General features: G+C 40.1%; 1 protein-coding gene across 4 annotated transcripts in view; it reads left to right on the top strand.

Annotated features, from left to right (window-relative positions):
• The first annotated feature begins 790 nt into the window (after positions 1-790).
• U2AF1 (U2 small nuclear RNA auxiliary factor 1) overlaps positions 791-21,950 on the top strand; it is a 1,073,176-nt gene continuing 1,052,016 nt past the window's right edge. The window contains exon 1 of one of the 4 annotated variants that reach the window (XM_044072241.1): positions 791-960. In XM_044072241.1, the coding sequence (XP_043928176.1) occupies positions 917-960 (44 nt within the window). In that variant the 5' untranslated portion in view covers positions 791-916. The remainder of the gene's footprint in view (positions 961-21,950) is intronic. The other 3 variants (XM_044072239.1, XM_044072238.1, XM_044072240.1) reach the window with 3 other exon arrangements.

Genomic DNA, 21,950 nt, shown 5'->3' with positions numbered 1-21,950 from the left:
ACACACGTAATGTTTCTACACTTTTTTCTGTGTAAGCCATACTATATTAGAAAAGCTGTAGCTGCAGACACTACAAAGTCAGGCATGTTGTGCAGAGACTTAAGTGGGTAAAATGTTAACACGATGCTTTCTGCAGTCCGTAGTTTAATTCCCTCAGCTTCCCATTGCCTACTCTGTGACTGTGAGCAAATCACGTATCCAGACAGTGCTCCGGGTAACTAGGTAACAGGCCTAGACTCATCGACTGTCTCCTGTCCCGCATACCTAGTATCTAGCTAAGAATAATAATCAGCTTTCCAATCATGATCAACTTGCTGTGGATTCCTGACACAAATTTTACAGCTAGAGTTCTACTTTTGAGGCATTTATTTTACATCCACAGCTCCTAAACAAAGCAAACTAGTTACGCCTGGAAACCCGATCATACTCCTCTATTATATAGATGGACATATATATTTATATGCGCACATAAACATCTACATTTGTATACATGTTTAACACGTGTGTATACACATGTATAATATACACCCACTTTGTGTGTACAGATATTACAAACATATAACCGCACAGTCTTACAGATCATTCTATGGAAACAGCAGTTTAATTAAAATTGCAGTTTAAAAGCGAACTCGATTGAAAATGTCCATTCTTTTGAAGAACTACATAAGTACGATACGGAAGTTAAGCCCCGTGTAACATAATAATAGCATCTACCACCCCATACAAAATCACAGCAACTTCCAGTTTTCATTCGATTTGACCTCCACTAAAAACGTCACATAACGCATGCGCATCTAGATTGGTTCCTTTCAGCTGAGTGGTGTCTTGGTCACCTTCTCTGTAATTCTTGATGACGTATTTACTCTACCATGTGTTGAACATAGGTTTGTGCTCTGTGTATTGTTAGTTTTGGGAAATGGCGGAGTATTTAGCATCTATTTTTGGAACTGAGAAAGATAAGTAAGTACATAAAAATGTGACTATAGCTGACTATTTTTTTCCATCCCTTCTGTTGTCCGTTGGGTTAGTTTAATGATTGTTGGCCGGTTTGTGTATATGTGGGGGAGGGGAGTGCACGGGGGCCTGGCGGGAGACTTTATGCTGAGGTTGTTTTATACTTCATTCATAAGGGCCCTAGGATAATGCTTACTCTCGTGCCGGCTCATTGGTATTCTGTATGAAGTTGATTTCAAGTTTTGCATTAATATTTTTCTGCATGGGTGTTCTCTGCCATTTAATTGTGTGAGGTAGAAATGTGATCAGGATTGTTTGGTGCATTCTTTTTTTAACTTTTTAAATTAAATAGGTTTTGTTACTTTTGTGAGCTTGTTAGTATTCCATTATTTCCCTTTTTACGTATCAGTCTTCTATTGTTAAAGACAACCTTTGACTTGAAATTCTTAAAAACTATTTTCATTGGCGAATGGCTTGTTATATGGGACTCTTGGCATAATTGTATCCAATATCCCCCAGGATATGTAGTAGTAAACCCCGCCCACCACCAGGTGATGGGTACGAATATTACAGAATATTTCATGGAAAAGTTATTACGAATATTCATCGGATGTTCGGTACATTAGCTCAGGCAAATAATGAAATCAACGCTGCTTTTTACATTCATTTCTTAAAAGTAACAGTACTGTAACTCTAACTTAGTTACCTAACTACCCAGTGACTGCACACTACAAAAGTAAATCATGAGTATTCAATGGGTATTAGCTACGTTAGCGCAGGGAAATATTGAACTAATTAACAAAATATTGAAGTAAACATTGCTTTTTAAAGTCAGTTCTAAAGAAATCAGTAAGTAAATACTATACACACTACAAGTGAAGCAACAGCACTGTAACTGTTTACTTACAACTGAAAGAAATCCTTCAACTGATTTGTCTGTTTGGTGAAACAACTTGTATAACTGTAAAAAAAAATGTATAACAGCACTATAACTTTAGGATCATATGCTTATAGGAGGTTACTAGGCTGTTGCCCCTAAGGCCTCTCTACAAGCCTAGCCTTGTTCCCTTTTCCCTTGTGGACCAAGATATATAGTCTGTGTTTACAGAAATAAATATACAATTGTTGTCACTTACCCGAAGACGCATGAAAACCCCTTAAAATATGAGCAGATATGAGGCACTGGACAAGCATTCTTATGACGAACTCTTGTTTAATAAAATACTAAAAAAAGGACCAGAATATGAGGTGCATATTTTCTAATACCTAACGCATTCCTTCAGTAGGGTTAGGGTTTTCCCTTGTGTGCCAAGTCCATTTCAAAAGGCAGGATACATGCTTTTCATCTGTAAAGTGTGAACTGCTACTTCAGCAGGAAACATCCGGGGGGAAACTATGTGTTTTTCAAAAGTGCACCTTCACCCCACCTTCTCTTAAGATTCGTTGCCCTAAGGCAAAGGGAAATGTCTTAGAACTTACATTTAACATCTGCAGCATTTAATTCATTTCGCCCTTGAGTCTGTCAGTCTCTGGAGCATTCACAAATCACATGAAAAGGGGCGACTGAAAAATATGGTAATCCTCAACCAATGTATGCATGATGTCGCTGTCAGGTCTGCATGGCAGTCGATCATGCATCATTTGCATAAAACATCACGGCCATTTGGCATGCCAGTTCCACAGGCAACATCCACTTCTGCACAGTCCGGCCGGGGGCGGGTACTACAGTACAGGTATGCCAGATTCTTAGCACACATTTATAAATGTGATCATTTGCTTATGATACTCATTGAAGATGCTGGCTTTCTTTTCCCTAGATCACACATGGTGTTAGTTTGTTGATTGTTGTCAGTGGCATCAGGGCCCGCCATTGGTCAACTGGTGCCCTAGACAAAAGTGCTCCATAGCACCCTCCCACACCACTTGGTGCCCCCAGCCTGACATACCTACACTGTCCAGGTTACTGGAAAAGTGCCCTCTGCTAGAGTGGCGCCCTAGGTGGCCACCTATTTGGCCTATGCTTGAGGCCGGCTATGAGTGACATCCAGTGTGGTTCTTGGAAAGTACTTCTTGACTGATATTATTCTTTCACGTATGTGTGTCTGGGGGTAGTTAATTCAGTGATCTAATAGTGTAGTAGTGTCCCGAATCCTCATTGGGTCTGATATGGCACAGTTGACTGCAGTAGCTTCTTATTTTTACTTGTGTTATTGTTGATTTGAGAACAATATGTATTGGCATAATAGTTAATAAGGTAATGGGATCGGCAGTGTTTCAGTGGAGCAAGAAACCTGGTGATGTTTACATTTATTACTCCAAACTACACTGCCATGGCAATTTTGCAGTTGTAATTTGTTTTAAATGTATTAAAATGGCGATAATTCTAAAAATGTTGCGGAATGACACGGTTAGTTTTTAAATCTGGTATGTACTGTTGAGGTCTTTAATTATGTTTTTAGTAGGAGATTGCCCCCCACTCATATGACTCATATGTTGACCTGCCCCCCACTCATATGACTCATATGTTGACCTGCCAGTGTTGCATACTTTCTTTTATATGCAAGTAAATATCACTGCTTTTTGTTTCTTGATTTTTTTGCCTTGTGTTTGTAAATTTCTGTGATGTTTTATTTTGCATATGTAAACTTTTGTTATGTCCCTATGCTGCGGCTGACGGAACAGTCCACTCCTTGGGTTCACAAGTTGTATGCCTGCCATGTGCATATGTAACAGGTTTCTGATTTAGCAGTTAAATGTCCCTTTAATTTTTTTTTTTTGTTAGGAACTTAGAAGATTCACCCATTGGATGCTCTGTAGAAAGTCCTGCCTAATTGCATACTCATTCAATTTATGGTATTTATGTAAATGATACAACAGTTGATAGTAATACATCTGCAGTGACTTGACTGGTGACACATTTTACTAACTGGTTTTGTATGGAGGCAAGTCACTTGCACACACTTCCGTGGTCCTCTAATTCCAGTCCTGTCACAGTGAAGAAGTAACAGACACTGTTTTTACATAGAAAATGGATCTTGTAGCAATGACCTCACAGTTTTAAATAATTATAACTGGGAGGGGGGGCATACCTGCTTGCAAAACCAGCTTTTCTGAATAATCTCTACCACTCTTAATTTCTTGTCTTTGTGAGGTATTGTAAGCCATTAGAAACTGTCTTAAACCTGCATGAAAATAGTAGACCAAAGACCTTTGGATTTTACACACAGAGGTGAGAGAATATGTATGTGTAGGATATGGTGGATACTAGCACCTCCAACAGATCTGAAATGAAAAACACCATTCTAAAAAATGCCGTGCTGTAATTTAAAAAAATCCAAACTTAATTTCAGGTGCAAGGTTACACTAAAAACACATTATAGGCATAACATCTGTTTAGTAGAACATTTCAGTTAAAAGCCATTATGTGTCCGACTTGGTTTGTAAATGTGAGTGGTAATGGATTACAAAATAATTTGTCCATTGAAGCAGAAGAGTCAATATTAATTGTGCAGTATTTGTTTGTTAACCAAACTGGTCCTGATGCAGTTTTCTGCCATTACTTTGGCCTGAGGTACATATAGCAAGTGCTACATCACGTACAAAAAATAAATGTTACAAAACAGCACATAACTATCAAACCGTTATGAGTTGTACATAAAGTACTCTGCGATGAATACAGTGATGGAAACAAATATTTCAAAGTGATGGTTGATCTATCATTGTCTTGGAAACTCTGATACTGACAGGATTTAGTTAAGTTTATTTGAGCTTTCATATTGTCCTTGTTTAATTTTACTTGAGTTCAAAAGACTACATTTTAGGTGGAGAGAGCTGAACCATTCCCTTGTAATGGGAGAAAATCTGGAAGTGTTGCCCATCAAAAATATCTTTATAAATATGATTGCATAGTTTAGTAAATATAAATATTTACTTAACACTTGTAAAATTAGTTTACTTGTATAAAGGATCCAAGTTATGCAGTGATTCACAAACTTTGACTCATTAGTGCAGACTGCCAGCTGTATTTCTCGCATGTGTCATGAAAAGGAGAATAGAGGTATTTTATGTAACTTGAAGTTTAATGGGGAAAAAACATGGAAGGTAGAAATTAAAATACTCTCTCATAGTTTTATACAAAGACATAAAATATTGTATGTTTTATAGTAGATGATTTCTTTTGTATTTGTGGGTTCGTAGGCTTACTAGGCTAACAACCAGTAGGGCATTTTTAAACCTAGCCATGCATCTCAAATCTGACAAGTTGTAGTACCTTTGATAAGTGTAAGCAAGAGCCAGGGAGACATACAGCCTGTAAATGTTAGTCTCCATTAGAGACCTAAGTGCCAAACCAAGGATGAATTTCCTGTTTCCCATCCAGTTGTCCAAGTTGTACTTGAATTGGGTTAGAGAGGAACTGTGCTTTACATGGATTTGGAGGCCTGTTTCAGAGAAGGGATAGTCTCTGAGATACATACCTGTTTTCCAGCAGGTATTATTTATATCACAGGCAAGGTTTGTCTTTTTAGAATGGGTAATACTGGTGGTGGTTGTTTTGTAAATATGCAAGAGGCCTGTCCGAGTGGGGTCCAACAGTTCCTTGTGTGCCAGGCATAGATTGCCCCTAAACAGCTTACAGAATACAGTGATAGCGCTCTGAGGCAATCCACACAGGGCATGTTAGTTAACCTCTGTACTCTTTTTAAGTAAGGAACCTTTGTGAATGTTCAGTTACTGGATGTGACTGGTTGGGTACATACCATAGGGGGGTATTGTACTCCGTGATAGATGTGATGAATACAGTAGAACAATGACCAACTTGGACCTAATTGCAATGCCTTTGTTTATAAGTTGCACAACATAAAACAATTTTCTCACTACTGTAGACACATGATGGCCAGATACTAGATTACTGTCTGCGTGTCCAAGTCCCTAACTACTGGGTTGACTTTTGGGGGGGGGGGGTGTTCAATATGATAAAGTCTTCACTAAGGATAACCATAAGGCATTTTTCAGTTGTCTGCAGTCTTAAGGACAATGCCCAACAATGTGTGGGATTTAGTTGTAAAGAGCATCAGTTGTACTCTGCTGTAAAATGTAGCAAATCTGCTGGCCAATAAATTTAGCTCAAATTTCACCTCCATCTCATCTCTGGTTAACTGCCCCCCCCCCCCCCCCAAGAACTATCCTTCACCATTTCTCTACCAGTTATCACCACTTTGCTCTCTCAACCTAAAAACACAGCTTCAGTGGGTCCCGACAGTATCCCAGGATGCCTCTTAAATAGCTTGAAACATGTCCTGTAAGGTCCACAAGGATCTCTGTTTAACCGCAGCCTCCAGACGGGCTTTGGCCCTGTAGAGTGGAGGACAGCAACAGCCATCCTGCATAATGGGATACCATCAACAGACTCAGGAAATTACATACCCATAAATTTGATTAGTCTTGTTTGCAAAGCCATGGAAAGAATAATCCTGGATCTGATTAAATAACGACATAAGAAACCTCCAGACAGTGGACCTAACCCAGTTCAGCTTTGTCAGGGGTAGGTCTTGCCTGCTTAGTTTGGTGTACTTCTTTTTAAAAAAAATCAATAGGGCAATTGATAAGAATGAAATGGTGCATACTGCCTAACTTGACATGTCTAAGGTATTTTGACACAATTCCCCACCCAGGTATTAAAGTTGAACCTGCAAAACTGAGCATAAATCCTTGTGTCGTCAGATGGATATCCAAATGGCTCATGTAGAGGACACACATTGTTAGAGTGGGTGAGTCCAGATCCAGCAAGAGGCCAGTTACTAGTGGTATACTGTAGGGCTCAGTGCTGGGGCTTCTCCTGTTCAGAATATACTTCCTCTGAAGTCAAGGCTAATATAGCAGGCCTTTGCCCCCAGCTTGTAGTCATCAGCAAACTTAGTCAATCATTGAAACCCCCAATGATGTAGATATCCTTCAGTAGGGTTAGAGTCCAACAAATGATTGGTGCCAGAGCCATGGCCTAAAACGTAATGCATAATCATGCCCTTTTGGAAGTCAAATACCTCTGCAAATTGCAGCATTAATAGCAGACCACTAAAAGTGGACTCCGGAGGTGAGGTACACATATAGATAGTAGCCTGAATGTTGACTGCCTTGTGTCCACAGCAGTGAGAAAGTCCTTTGTGGCACATCTTATAAGTAAAGGCATGGTGTCTAGATGTAAGGAAGTTGTGGTCCCACTGTACTCGGTCCTCATCAGACCAATAATTGAGTACAATGCATCTTTTGGTATGAACTTGACGAGGCACTTGTAACACCTGGAGCATCCTCAGAGATTTCTTACAAAAGAAAAATCAAGGTGTAAACATGTTCCATGCAGGTACACTAGAAGCATTATCCCTTTTCTTTGACTCCTGCCAACTATTGAGGGGTAATGTATACCTAACTTGCAAGGCGCTCTCAAATCCAGCTCTGATGGAAATGTCACACATTTGCAGTACAAACTGCATGAGGTTCACCCGATCCTGGGATCTAAACCTGGTCTGTGACATGAACCAGAACATGCTGGAGAGAGAGATGTGTTTTCAGAGACTGCCCCTTCTCTGGAACAGGCTTCTTATTCATATAAAGCAGAGCCCTTCCTTGTCACTATTCAAACAAAGTTTGGATCAATGGATGGGGAATCGTAAATTCACTCTTGGGGTGGCTGCAGTGTCCCTTATGGTCAGGGGCAGTCTGTAAGATACTCAGAATACATAGGCACAAACCTTAGCTGCCCTGTAGCCCTTGGGGATTGAAAACCAGGTAAAACCGGGGAATAATAGCTAACATGGGTTGATGACTTCCTAAAGGATGCTGTTCTATGTTTCTTGGCATTTAGTTTTAATCCATGGTTCTGACACAAGTTACTTGTTTGTGTCATCCCTTACTGGAATATATTAGTACCAGTGGGTGATTCTATGATCACTCCTAATTTGCAATTGTGTGTAAATTTGGTCAGACAGCTTCCTTTGACATTGTCTTGACTTCAGAGAAGTAAATGCCGAAAAGTATTGGTCCCAGGACCGATCCCTGAGGGACTCTACTAGTGACTGGCCTGTTTGTAGAGGTGGACTCTCTAATTCTAACTTCCTGGTTCCTGTCTGTGAGCCAGCTGGCTATCCACTGGATGGCGTAAAGGTTTTATACCTAACCTGTTCAGTTTCTCAACGCACAGAGAGGGTGGTTGTTTCAGATGCCTTAGCCAGGTCAAGGTAGGCAGTGTGAACCGTTTTTGCATTGCTTTTGGTGACCTTCTCAAAAAAGTCCACCAGGTTGAGTAGGCGTGACCTTTTTTTGACAATTTCAAACTGAGTAGGGGGCAGTGTCTGGAGCCTTTCTCTGCAATTATTGATCACTTCCATGGCTTTGCATATGAAACTAGTGAGAATTATGGATCTGTAGATGGCCTACCTTTGTGCAGGGGGATGACTATTCTCAATTCTTGAGGCCCAAAGCAAAGCCTGTTTGGAAGCCACAGTTAAATAGCTATTCCAGAGGCCTTGATAGGTCATGGTTCATACTGTTTAGAAGGCATCCTGAGATACTCTCTTGGCCCATCAATGCAGTGCTCTTAGCCTTCGAGAGAGCATTGAGGATCTGTTCCCTAGTGATGATAGAGAAGTTATGTTTTGTGAGATTTCCTGACGGGAGATTGAGGAGAAAGAGAGGTAACGTTAGAGCTGAATTTGTCTGCCAAGTAGGTTTGCTATATCTTCTGGCTCAGTATAGCTTGCTCCATTAACAGTGAGCTCTGCATACAGTTGTGTGCAGCCTTTGACGTTGTGAACATAGCAAAATAATGCCTTGGGGTTGTCCTTGGTAAGGGAGACCACATTTATCTCAAATTTGGCTTTGGTAGACTTTTGTCCTTTGGGGTGTTTTATTTAGTTTTATTGCTTTTATCCTGCTGGGTGCTGTGCTACGCCTAATTTTTGCCATGATTTTCTTCTTTCTGTTATACAGCCTATTGAAGATGTAATTCCACCAGGGTGGCTTTTTTTTTTTTTTTTTTTTTTGGTAGTCAGCTGTGTATTTATTTCTGATTAGTATAGCTGCTTCTGTGCAGCTGTTAACATATTTGTATAGAGTTTCTGTGAACAGTTCTGTGTAGGCAGCAGTGTTTGCAGGGTTTATGGGATCTTGAAATTTGCCAAAAAATCACATAATAGTACAAGTTAGCCTCCGAGTAGTTCCTGAATATTCCAGGGTTAGCTGAGGTTCTGGGTTTTATTTGTATTTCAAAGGAGACAGTTTCGTGATCTGATCTTACCGTAGTGTATATTTACATTGAAGGTGTGCAGCTCTCTCCCATATTGGTGATGCCAAAATCCAGTATGTTTGCTCCCCTGATCGGTGTTTTGATGATTTTGTCCATGGATTTTGTGTTTACCAAGTCCAGGAATCTCTGTGCTTACATGTTTGGTGTTGTATATGATTCCAAGTTAGTGGTAGGGTAGTTAAAGTTGCCCATGAATACGGTAATGGAGTGGATGGTGGGCGTTTCCATTTAAGCTTAAATACATGTTATGGGTTCCCCGTGTTCTAGAGGGGGACCTGTAGCTTGCAAGGAACTAGTATGGGATTTTGAATATTGGGAAGTTCAAGTACATTGTCTGTTTGACCAGCCTTGATGTATATTTATTTATTTCTTTTTTTGATGTAGATCGGATCACCTCCACTTTTTATTCCTGTCTGTGTAGTAGCTGGTCTTACTGTGTGGAAGCCATTATAGCCTTGTCCTGCCAGTGTGTTCATCTTTGATTTTGTTGGTTTGATTTGCTTGATCAGGAAGTACTTTGTTTGGCATTTCCTAAAAAGGCACTATGGGGAGGACAGTTTTTTATCTAATATTCAAAAGCTTTGAGGGGGAGGTGCAGACCATCCCTGGCAAAGCAGCGTGGTCTGTTGTCCATCTCCTTCCATGCTGCCAAATATTGCACCCCCTTAGAATGACACCAAACACCCTTTAAGGGCAGATCCTGCCTCTTGAACCTGGTCGATTTCTTTGAAACAGTCACCAAGGCCATTGACAAGGGGAAGGTGGTCCACACAGCCTACTTGGACCTCGCAAAAGCCTTCGATACAATACCCCACTCGGGCATTATAGATAAGCTCACCAGCTTAAATATAAACCCCTATGTCACTAGATGGGTTGCAAACTGGCTAAAGGACAGAACCCACATGGTTAGAATAGCTGGAGCCATGTCAAACTCCAAACCAGTTACAAGTGGCGTCCCACAAGGCTCAGTCTTGGGACCTCTCTTGTTCGGTGTATATTTCTCGGAGGTACAGGCCAACATGGAAGGACTGTGGCTGACCAAGTTCGCAGATGACTGCAAACTGGGCGCCATAATAGACTCTCCAGCCGACACAAGCATCCTCCAAAAGGGCCTCATAGAAACAGACAACTGGTGCCAGAGCCATGGCTAAATGCCAAAAAGTATATAGTCATCCCCTTTGGCAAAAACAAAGTGCCCACAAATTACCACATAGGTGGTAATCCATTAACTACAGAAGTAGTAATTAGGGACCTGGGGACCCAAGTTGATAGCAATCTCTCATTTGACAACCACGTGGGCAAAGTGGTTAGAAAAACATTTTATATAGCCCACCTAATCATGAAGGGATTCACATCTAGATCAGGGGAGGTCATCGTGCCTCTTTACTCATCCCTCTTCAGGCCCATAATTGAGTACAATGCCCCTTTTGGGATGTACCTTACCAGACACCTGCAGCAACTGGAAAGACCTCCAAAAGTACCTCACCAAGAGGATCAAGGGGCTCAAACAGATGCCGTATGCTGCCCGGTTAAAGAAACTCCAGCTCTACTCAGTGGCATACCGCCTGCTCAGAGGCGATCTGTGCCTGACGTATAAAGCCATGTCCAACCCGGAATTAATGGACATGCTGCACCTCAGAAAATCCAAATCCCATCGAGCTACGCGCTCGAGGGATTAAACCTCAGCACTGAAATAAATAGGACATGCTGGAGGGACAGATTCATAACCCAGAGTTTCCCTTAAATCCCAGTCCAGGTTAGGCAGAGTCCCTCATTGACTCTTCAAGAGGAATCTTGATGAGTGGATGGGAGATCGTAGGTTTACCCCGGGTATCACTTCTGTGTCACTGTTAGACAAAGGCACAGTATACTAACCTCGAAAAAGGGCATAGCAAAATTAATTTAAAATGGGTGGCGAAAGCCATACACACTCTGGCTAGGCTTATAAATGCCCTAGGACAGATAGCCTAGTACGAACCTATGAACCAAAACTAAGCTAGTTGAAGTTGGTTATCTTCTGTACGCATTGTGGTGTCATCCTCCCAAGAAGGTGTAATGCTGCTCAATGCGAGGTTCATACAAGCATGGGACACGCATTCCGAGAGAGCCATGATTTTGCATATAATCTAGTGACAGACTCCTCCAGTTATTTACACCCATATGGTCTATTACTGAGTCATACTGGTACTTGTGGTCCAGTGATGTAAGCTTTGCTATATTCCTGACTATGTTTAAAGAAAATTATACTGTTCCCTAGTACACTTACTTAATTAGAGCAGCAGCGCAAGTGTGTGGTGAATGGATCTTGCTGTTGCCTGGTCCAAGACAGAATACAGAATGCTATCTCTTTTTCAGAGACTTCCCAAGTTAATCTCTCAAATATTACTGCTGGGGTAGCTTGCTGAATTACATAATTTCTTGACATCTGACTCTGGTACAACCCCATTGCAGAAAGCTAGCAGTATTTTGCATCTTCCTGTAAAATACGTACAGAAGGGCTCTCCTGAGATCTTTGCAGATCCTGGAAGTAATAAAACACTTCCAAGACAATACAGAAAACTTCTCAGCACAGACATTGCGTCTGTTGCTGCACTGAAAATGAAAGATAACATCTCTTTTATGGTCCAGCCATAAAGCAGTTTTATTTCGGCTATTTTCTGAAGTTTTGCAAGTTAATCTTCTCTATTCCAGTTTTCCCTGTTTAAAAAAAATATATATATATTTAAACAGTTACAATAGTGTATGAACATTTCTGTTCTGTTCCAGCAGGGCATGCTGTGGTTACATTTTAAGCACTTTTGCAAAAAACCTTTTCAACACACTCTCTTCTATACAAACCATCTTGTATGACATACAGATGTAATACATTTGTAACAAACATCTTGTATGAATCCGGTTCGTGTTGATATTCACAAATGACATATAACTTACAAGTATCTCCTTTTGTTACACTTCTATATAAATCATATTAATATTCACAAACAACATATAATTATTTACAGAATTTCAGCTAGCTGTGCTGGCAGTACCTCCTTTGTCACAGTGTGTGTGATAGGGACAGTGTTTGTACTACTGACCGCTTGACTGACGTTTGGAGTGCTTTTATGTGAGAGCTGTGCCTCCTGTGGCATTGTGCGAATATGTCTGTTACATAGATAATCAGGTAGTTTGAGGGATGCTCATATCCCCCAAGCTGGTAACGGAGATAAAGTTTATATCCATGGCAGCAAGCCTTTTTTTGATTAGGTAGTTGTAATGATACTACTGACATTGCATTATGTTATCTGATATGCAACTGTGGGGACAGTGCTTGTCACTGCAAGCTAGTTGCCCTGTGTGCAACTAGTTTCTTGTTTAAAAAAATATGACATGGGCAATAATATAGTTATGTAAATGAAAACAAACCATATTGACATAATGTTAATGGCAAATATTGTACATACCTTGTAATATATCCAGTGATTCTTTCAGACATTACGTAGGTCATTCAAATCCTGCTTTCTTTTAAACCTCTTTCCTCCTCTGTGTGTATTGTTCCCAGAATACCCATTTTTGTATGTAATTTGCTCCTGCCCTTTTCTAAAGATCCCAATTGTAGTTGTTTTATCTCTTGTTATATTTACTACTGGGCACAGTTGGTTTAGACTTTTTTCTATTTTGTAGTAATTGCTTTTTTGGCAGCCACCATAATTAGACTCGGGGAGGCCTTACTATGTGTAGGTAATTATGATTCTGTCATGGTTCAAAAAAGTAATTTCCTTAGTTACACAACTTGCTCACCCAGTATCTCTGATAGAGCAGTCTGCAGGAAATCTTTAATATCTGCTAACTCATTGCATTTCCAGAAAATAAATTCCCAATTACCTCTTTCTTCCCTATCACACCTCCAACATTTGTTTTCTACCGGAGGAAAAATTCTTACTTGAGGTATAAAAATACTTCCAAGCAAAGATCCTAAATCTTCTAGACTTTGTTGCATATTTGGGAGAAATGCATATATCCCCCCCCCCATTGTTTGTGAATTGTTTATCCAGTCTCTCTTCTTAATACTTTCTAACATCCTTTGGTTGATTCTTAGTTTATTATGCAGTATTTTATATGCTCTACTAATTATTCATTGTTTAACAGCAGCTTCTGTTCCAGATTCTAATAAAAACTCTACCAGTGCTGGTCTTTCACTTAGTATCCTTCTATTTCTTTCTCTTTGCCTTTCCTATCAGTGATTGTTCGAGTTTACTTGGACTGCAGGCTAGAGACTCCCTAGATAGGAAGGGTCGATATTTTTTATATAAGCAAACACACTGAATGAATTGTGAATGCTATATAATTGACCCACAATCTCCAAAAACTAAAAATGTTGAACACGCGGATCAGCGATTTCCCCCCCCCCCCACACCCAGGAGAAAAAAAATCACTGATCAGTAAAAAAAAAAAAAATCAAAACACAAAAGGTGGGGGGGGGCTTTGCCCTCCACACCCCCTACTTAAATATACCAACTCCAAGATCGCACCACAGTGGAGGAAATGGTAAAGTCCTGAAAACAGCTGTTCCATGCTTTCGGTATTTTGCCATTTCGTGTATGACGTTCAGTTAAACAGTGTTCGCAGTTCATTGCGTTCGCTAAAATAATAGGACCCGATTGGAAAGAGACCTTGAATTTATTACCTTCCCCTCCTGGTTCTTTTGCCAGTTTTCTTCAATAAGTTTCAGCCCCCTCTTGCCTATTGTCTGAATCCCTATCTGTAGAATCTTTCTGTATTTCCGTGTTGGCTTAGTTCTTACAATATATTTCTGCTGCTTTTATGAATATAATATCTTTTATGGTTTTGTTATTCTCCTTAAGGATCTGCATCCAAAATTCCAGTCTGCTTCCTCCCCCGTTTCATCATCATCCCTTTCCACTTTGCACAAGCAGAAACCTATAATTCAATGTATAGGAGTCTTAACTGTATAGCTCTGAAATACCCCATCCAAATTGGGTGTATGAAACTAAAGGGACTAAAATTATCTTACTATCCGTATCCATGTAACAGAGCTTCCAATTTCTCAGTTTTTGTAGTCTCTTTTGTTTAGTCTCTTCTGACGGGTTCCGGCATGTAGCTTGCAAGACATTTCCCTGCGGGCTACATCACCGAAACCAAATTGCTACAGCAGCACTTTGCCGTAGAGCAATACAGCCGCTGCAGCTGTACACTATGAACAGAAATGTTTTAAATTTTGGTGATCCTTACAGACAGCTGCCCGGCTGTATTCTAGCAGAGACAGCCATGCTAGATGTGTAACACATTCCTTATTCTCATTCAAGGAATATTTTCCTAATCAACTTTATAATTTTATCAGGGAATGCAATTGCTTCTATTGCCCTGCTCAAAAATTCATAATTACTCTCTCTTCAAGTTTATTTATTATTCCCACCTTTTATGTGTAACAGCTTTTTTGTTGAATATCTAGTTCCAACTTGTGTTGTATGCATACATGAATGCTTGGCAGGTTTATCTTTTATACGGTGTTTCTTGTTGTATCCATTTGGGCTTGTGTCACATCTTATAAGACTTTTTTTGTTTCACTGACAGCCCTTGCGTACAAAAAAAAATACATCCGTAAAACATATTAAGCTAATACTAACGCACAAAATTATGTACATCTTCAAATATTGAAGTTTTGTCCTACTAATGGGAACAGTTCTCCCAAACTGATAGCCCCACACTTTTTTAAGACTTGTGTTAAATTAAAAAGAAGGTTATCCATAGTAAGACACATGGTACAGCCTGTGCTTTTACAAATTGCAGTTTGGTTTTGTCTTGCCTTTACTTATTGCTTTCACAGATTGGGTAAACACTTCTATGCTTTCAGAGAATTTTGTCTCCTAGCTGTTGAAATAAAGAAGCGTTATGTTTTTATTGCTCTTTATCTGATTGTATCTGGTTCTCATGTCTTCATGGAGACAGAGTTGCTTTTGCTTATTTGCTTTCTCTTAAAACCTGTTACTAGATGAAGCCAAGGGCCTTAATCCATTCATTCCCCTATGTAAGAATGAGAAAAAGCACATCATTTTTTTTCTGGTATCATGCTCTTTTGACCAGAATTTTTTGATGATGTATCTACATTTCTTAAAACTGAACATGGAGAAAGAATGAGAGAGAATTCGATCTCAGTATCCCCATTTCACTTGAAAATAACTGTGAAAACTTTATAGCATGCAGATTATATAATGCATTATAAAAATGCTACTGTTAAGAACAAAATTTTGTTTTACTTACAGGTGACGCTCTTCCTCTTCCCCTCTCCAAAGTGTTTTTCCAAACCTTAATGAAATACAGTAGGGCATATGCTCTAGTGTGTCCTACAAGTTTGACAGTCAAAATTCGGTGTTTGCAGGTTTTCTTGTTTTGTCATGTTTCACAAATGTTTTGTAATCCCACATTTGTTAGTTTCTGAAGTGCTAATTTTATTCTTCTCTCCATCTCCCAAATCGAGTCTGCTTTATTTCTAATGTACACTTGGTTATTCTTTTCAACTCTTGTGCTTATTTCCAATGTACTCTTGGTTATTCTTTTCAACTCTTGTGCTTTTTTTCTGTCTGTCAATAATCTTCTGTTGAAACATTGGAAAAGGTTTCACTGGCATGGTCTAAAGAGCAAGAAGCAGAATTTCCTTCCGTCTCACAGCTCACTTTTTTGGAGAAACGTTTGTATTTCCTCCTCAGCATGTTTTGCATCAAAAATGATTTTTGTCCCTGTAGGAAAGAATATTCTGAATATAGTTTGTGCAGGAGTTTGAATCTCACACTTGCTTCTTGACATTCCCTAGTTAGTGGAATAAATTTACTCCTTTTCTGCCTGGTATACAGTGAGTAATCGTTTTCCACAAGCACTCTTACTATCTCCCACTTATAGTACTTTGTCTTTCTGCCACAGTTTTGTCAGAATAAACTCCTTTTGCTGATGGGATTGCATCTTTACTATTAAATGTCTAGGTTGCTTTCTCATGGCCAGATTTGGAGCATACACACAATGTGCCCTGTCAGTTGTTAACTCCTGCCGTGGAATACCAATCCAGTTGCTTGTGCTTTCATAAAATTAATAGTCTGTTCCTTTCAGCTTCTCTGGTACAGCAGAAAATGTTGGGTTTTCCCTATGTGCTCTGTCTTCTAATTTATATTATTTTTTTAAACATCTCTTCTTGAGCAGTCTCATGTCTTCATTTCGACTTCTGATTTTTGCAGTTATAGCACCTTGTCTGAACATCTGTTTGAAGCTTTTTCCAACCTTTTGTTATTTGAGTTGATGTACTCCCATCAGTATTTTGTGTATTTTAATCGGCTCTGAGTACATTTGACTTATTTTTTTTCTGTAGGTTACTGGAAGCCATGTCTTGCACCAAAGCTGGAGCTTTCATTGCTTTTTGCTGAACAGCTGCAGAACTCTTTCCAGTCATTTATTTTTCCTCACTTTTTGTAGCTGATTAGCTTTCAGGCCCTCTGTTTTTCCTCTTTTGCTTGCATCCACACACTGTGCTTACTAGCCAGTTACTGAAATTTACCCAAAAGTACGAGTTTACTGGCTCTCTTCTGAGTTTCTATTTTCACACTGGGAGTGTTGAAATAGTTTTTCCTCAATGTGCAGCCGTCTTGGAAGTAGTGTGCAACTAGGTATTGTTGAAATTTCAAGGGTGCTTTTAGAGGAAAAATGTCAACTCAAGGTGCCTGTGTCTATACAGGGCACAGCCGACCACTTCGGGGAAACTACAGAAGTAGACCCTGATGATTTATAGGATCATAGGAAGTTACAAGGCTAATGGCTCTAAGGCCCTTCCCTAGCCAAGCTCTACCCTTATTTCCACGATCAGTACCTATTGTCCTGCCCAAGAGGGACACCGTTGGATCCCTGGGGTGAATTTACAATTACCCATCCAGTCATCCGGATTGCGTTTGAAGAGGGCCAGTGGGATGTTCTATTTGACATTTAGTGGGAGTCCCTTCCAAAGGTGGTGTAACCTCTGGGAGACAAGTCTGTCCCTGCAGCAGGTTCTGTTAATATCACATACCAGGTTAAGGGCTTCAGAGCGAGTAACCCGTGTACCATTTGACTTGCAGATAGGCAGCATTTCCAATAAAGCAGGGTCAGAATTTGCCTTGTATGCGAGGCAGAGATCTCCTCCGAGTAGTCTGTATGAAACAGAATAAAATGACAGTGATTTGAGACGACCCACATAGAACAGATGCTGAAGACCTTGAATTTTTCTTGTGAGGAACCTTCTGTGGTCTCTCCAATTGCTGCAGGTGCTTGGAAAGGTACATACCAAAAGGGTCATTGTAATAAATTATTGGCCTGATGAGAGAAGAGTACAGGGAGATTATAACTTATTTTAATCTGGAGGCAGTGCCCATACTTATGAGATGAGCGAGTCTGTGTTAGATAATCAAAGTCATTAGATGAGCGGGTCTGTGTTTTGTTATCAAAATTTACCTCGAATCTGCATTCGACACCGGAACAGCGAAACGCACTTCAGTGAACATCAAAACTTTTGCTAGGATAAGAAATCATTTGGCCACTACAGTGTCACAGCACACATCGCATTAAATCAAACCCACCAAAGTGAGGGGGGCTTCAACCCCCCAATACACCCCCCAACTATATATACCAACTACGAGATTGCACTATGGTGGGGAAAGGGTAAAGTTGTGGTGTAGGCCACTTGCTACCTTGCCCTAGAAAAGTTTTCATTGGTCGCAGAAGTGAATTTCTATCTTTCGGGGTCAATGAATACAGCTTCAAGACAAGTAAATTTCGAGTGTTTAATACAGACCTGAGATGAGCAATATAGAATGCCCTTCTTACCACTGTGGAGACATGGTAGTCAAAGGTAAGGTTGCTGTCAACTTGTTTGCTCAGATCTGTCACCACGGAGTGTGTACTTAGGGTGTTGCTATTGATGGGTAGTTAGCAAGAACATTGCTCTTAAAGAAAGGGATGATACATTTTTTTGCATTTAGTTTAAAGCCGTGACTTTGGCACCAAACATTTGTTTGTGTAAGACCCTCTTGTAGGAAGTTGACATTTTGAGATTCTACAACTGCTTCCAGTTTGCAGTCATCAGCAAACTGTCGGCCACAGACCTTTAACTTTTGCTTGTACTTTTGAGAAATAGATTCCAAACAGTAGAGGTCCTGGGACTGATCCCTGTGGAGCACCACTGATTCCAGATCAGCCGTTGGAGGTGGATTCCCCTGTTTTGACTATAGGGGTTCTATCAGTGAGCCATTTAGTGACCCATCTAACAATGTAAAGGTTGATACCTAACTGGGTGAGTTTCAGTGATGCCTGAGTGGGGGATAATGTCAAACACCGTGGCTAAGTCTAGGTAGGCTGTGTGCACAGACTTCCCCTCGTCCATGGCCTTTGAGATTGTCCACCAGGTTTAACAGGCATGATCTTCCTGTGACAAATCCAAACTGAGTAGGGTCAAGTGTTTGGAGATTACCTATACTTTGTTGACTAGGTCCATGATGATTCACTCCATGAACTTGCAGATAAGGCTAGTCAGGCTAATAGGGCTCTAGTTTCTGGGGTTAGTTGAAGCACCTTCTTTGTGCAAGGGAATAACTGTAGCTGTTTTCCATTCAGTGGGACAAAGCTGATGCTTAGACTATGATTGAAAAGAGTACCCAATGGTGTTGCTGATGCATATTGGAGCACATGTAGGACGCAGTCTGGGATGTTATCAGGTCCCATAGATACTGTATTTTTGGTCTTAAGGTGTTTATGACCTGCTCTTTAGCGATACAGGTGGTAGGGATATTATGGGGTACATGTGGCAGGGATAGGGGAATGAAGGTTTCACAGAGCCTGTCAACCAACAGGTTAGCTCTGTCCACATGCTTTTCATTCTAATTTCTCCAAATATTTTGGGTTTCTAATCTGATGGGAATGGACCCTTTTCTCAAGTCAAAATATGAGTATATGTGGTATCCTTAACTACCAATTCAGCAGAAATCTGGGCCTTTCCTTTTTAGGTTACAGATGTAACTAAAGAACGCCTTATGGTTGTCCTTAGTTGAGGAAGCTAATTTGGATTCAGAGTTTGCTTTGGAGGACTTTACAAGAAGTCTTATTCATTTGTTTTAAGGTGAGGAGGGAGTGTATTCAGTTTAGGGCTTGTTCCCCCTTACTCATAGCAATTTCTTCCTCTTATTGTAAAGCCTGTTAATGGAAGTTGTCCACCAGGCAGGTTTCCTCTTCCTTGAGGAGCTTGTTTTGGTCCTATCTGGTACGGCCAAGTTAATGCAGTTATACTGGTGTTTGTATAAAGCGTTGACGTAGAATTCTGCATAGTTCCCAGCTCCATCTGAGGGAGTAGGTGCAGTGAAGCTATTGCAGCCACATCTAAGGGGGTAGGTGCAGTGAAGCTATTTATACCATCCCGTAAGAGGTTATAATCAGCTGTGGAGAAGTTTTTAGTTTAGTTGCTGCTGGGGAGTGGTCAGGTGCAATAGTCACGTCGATTTGAGACTGATTTGTGGCCATATCTCACCAGGGAAGACCTCGCAGTGGGGGTGCTACAGTGGTCCCCCATATTGGTAAGCACCAGATCCAGGATTTTGGCACCCCTTGTGGGGTTGTCAGTCAGCTGGTCCAGGGCATTGGAGTTAACAAAGTCAGGGAACCCTTGGGCAAGTGAATTTGTGCATGTGTAATTTATCCAGTCAATGGATGGGTAGTTAGTCTCCCAAAACCATGGTGTTCTGATGTGTCTTAATGGACTCCAGTAGATCCAAACAGGCAGGGTGGGTGTCCTGATTCATGGAGGGGGTCCTGTAGCTGGCAATGACTTTAATAGTGTCCTACCAACAGTTAATTGCACCTGAAAGTATCTCCAGGAAATCATACTTTTTAACCAATCTGGAGGTGTATTTATTTTTAATGAATATTGGTTCACCTCCTTCTTTAGTTTTCACATGTTCAGTTTGGGGTCTGAACGTGTGGAAGGAAGTGTAGTCGAAGGGGGGGGGGGTGACTTCACAAAATGACAAGTTTTTACTTAACAGTAGTTAAAGATTTAACGCAAGGGGCTGGCAGTTAGAGAGATGAAGTTAAAAACCTAACAGCACTAGGGTGGGGAAATTTTCATTTCTGTGTGACTGGCAAGGGACACAGCTCTGGTCTCTTTCCTAATTTAAATATGCAGTTGAAAGCAGAATACAATTAAAATATAGTATAATGAAAATGCACCTAACCTTTCCCTTTGCCTAATGGCAGTCTGTGACAGTCTGAGTTTTTCCAGTAAAGCGTCAAGTCTAGTAAGTGTGCATTAACAGCATCCTGATGGTAATGAAGACTGATTACATTTTCTTTGTATTCAATGCAAATTACACAACCTTTTAATTTACATGCGTGTCCCATTCTGTTCAGTGTATTCATCCACTGTTATTTGTCTTTCAGAGAAATGTTTGCTCATTTTTGGGCCATCTTCAAGGCTGTGCTTTCCCCGCCAAAATAAGGTTCTTTGATAGATTAGATTGTGGAATTTGTTCTTTTTGATGCTCTGAATTTTAAGCTTTCTGATATGGTCCCTTTTTCAGAGTAGAGGAGGGTGTTAAGTACAGGGTTCTGTTGATACACATTTGCTAGACTTGAAGTAGTGGGTTATACAGAAGTGTGTCAGTGGATATATAGTCTAGGACTCCTTTTTGTTTCATGAAGTGTGATAACTTCACTGCAGAATTAATAAACTTTTCATCTGCCTAAATTTAACTAACTTGGAGCAGTTAGGGGCAGTATTTAAAGATCACGTTTAAATGCACAAAATTACCTCCTTTTTATACAAAAAGGACTTTTCACACCCATTTACAAATAAAATGTTTTTAAAAATTGCTTCTAAACACAGAAAACTAAATGATTAGCTGTTTTTGTCAAACTGTTAATTTAACAGTCTGATAATTACATAAGTAATCTACAATTATTTACTATATGCTAATCCAGCATAATTAAAATTGGAACCCAAAGTAATGGAAGCACCTCCTGCCTTCCCATGAATATTAATGCCGTAAACATGTCTCAATACATTTTGCCTTCCATGCTTGGAAGCATATAAGGCTGGAAAATTTTTCACACAGAAAAGTGTTTACGCGTGCGTGTGTGTGAGAGAAACGCAAAGTTTTTCTCCCCTTTAAATACGATCTTAGATTTTCCTTTACATATTTTCAGTATGTGAAACTCTGTTCCATTAACATTATTTTCCTTTGCAAATTATATGTATTTGTGTTTATTTGAGAAGGTATTACTTGGCACTCTAGGTTGATTAGCTGTAATGTCTGCCTACAGCAAAGGCATACTACCAGTGAGGTATTCATTTTATATTAGATTAAAGTGTGTCATGTCTCTAGACCCGTGTCGGTACTACCTTGCCAGGAAGAAAACTGGAGAATTGGAAAATTCTACCAGCCTTCTCTGGATTTATGCAATGTATGAAAAATTATTACTTTGTTTGAAAAGTGGTGGTTTTCCAGAAAACTCGTGAGACGGGAGCCTCAGGTTTTCAGCCAGATATTCAGCACTGTAAATGGTCAGTGTACTTATAGCTTGGGTGGTGGTGGTGGGAGCACATACCCAGGACAACAGTGCTTATTCCCTGTATGCATTTGGTGAGTTGGTTATTGAATCGGATTTAATCTGTTGGATATCTTTGGTGAGACTT

This window comes from Protopterus annectens, chromosome 5.part0 (assembly GCF_019279795.1).
Source record: "Protopterus annectens isolate FY-2018-M chromosome 5.part0, PAN1.0, whole genome shotgun sequence".
NCBI lineage: Eukaryota > Metazoa > Chordata > Ceratodontiformes > Protopteridae > Protopterus > Protopterus annectens.
Note: the sequence above shows the minus strand (reverse complement) of the source record. Positions and strands in the feature narration are given on the sequence as shown.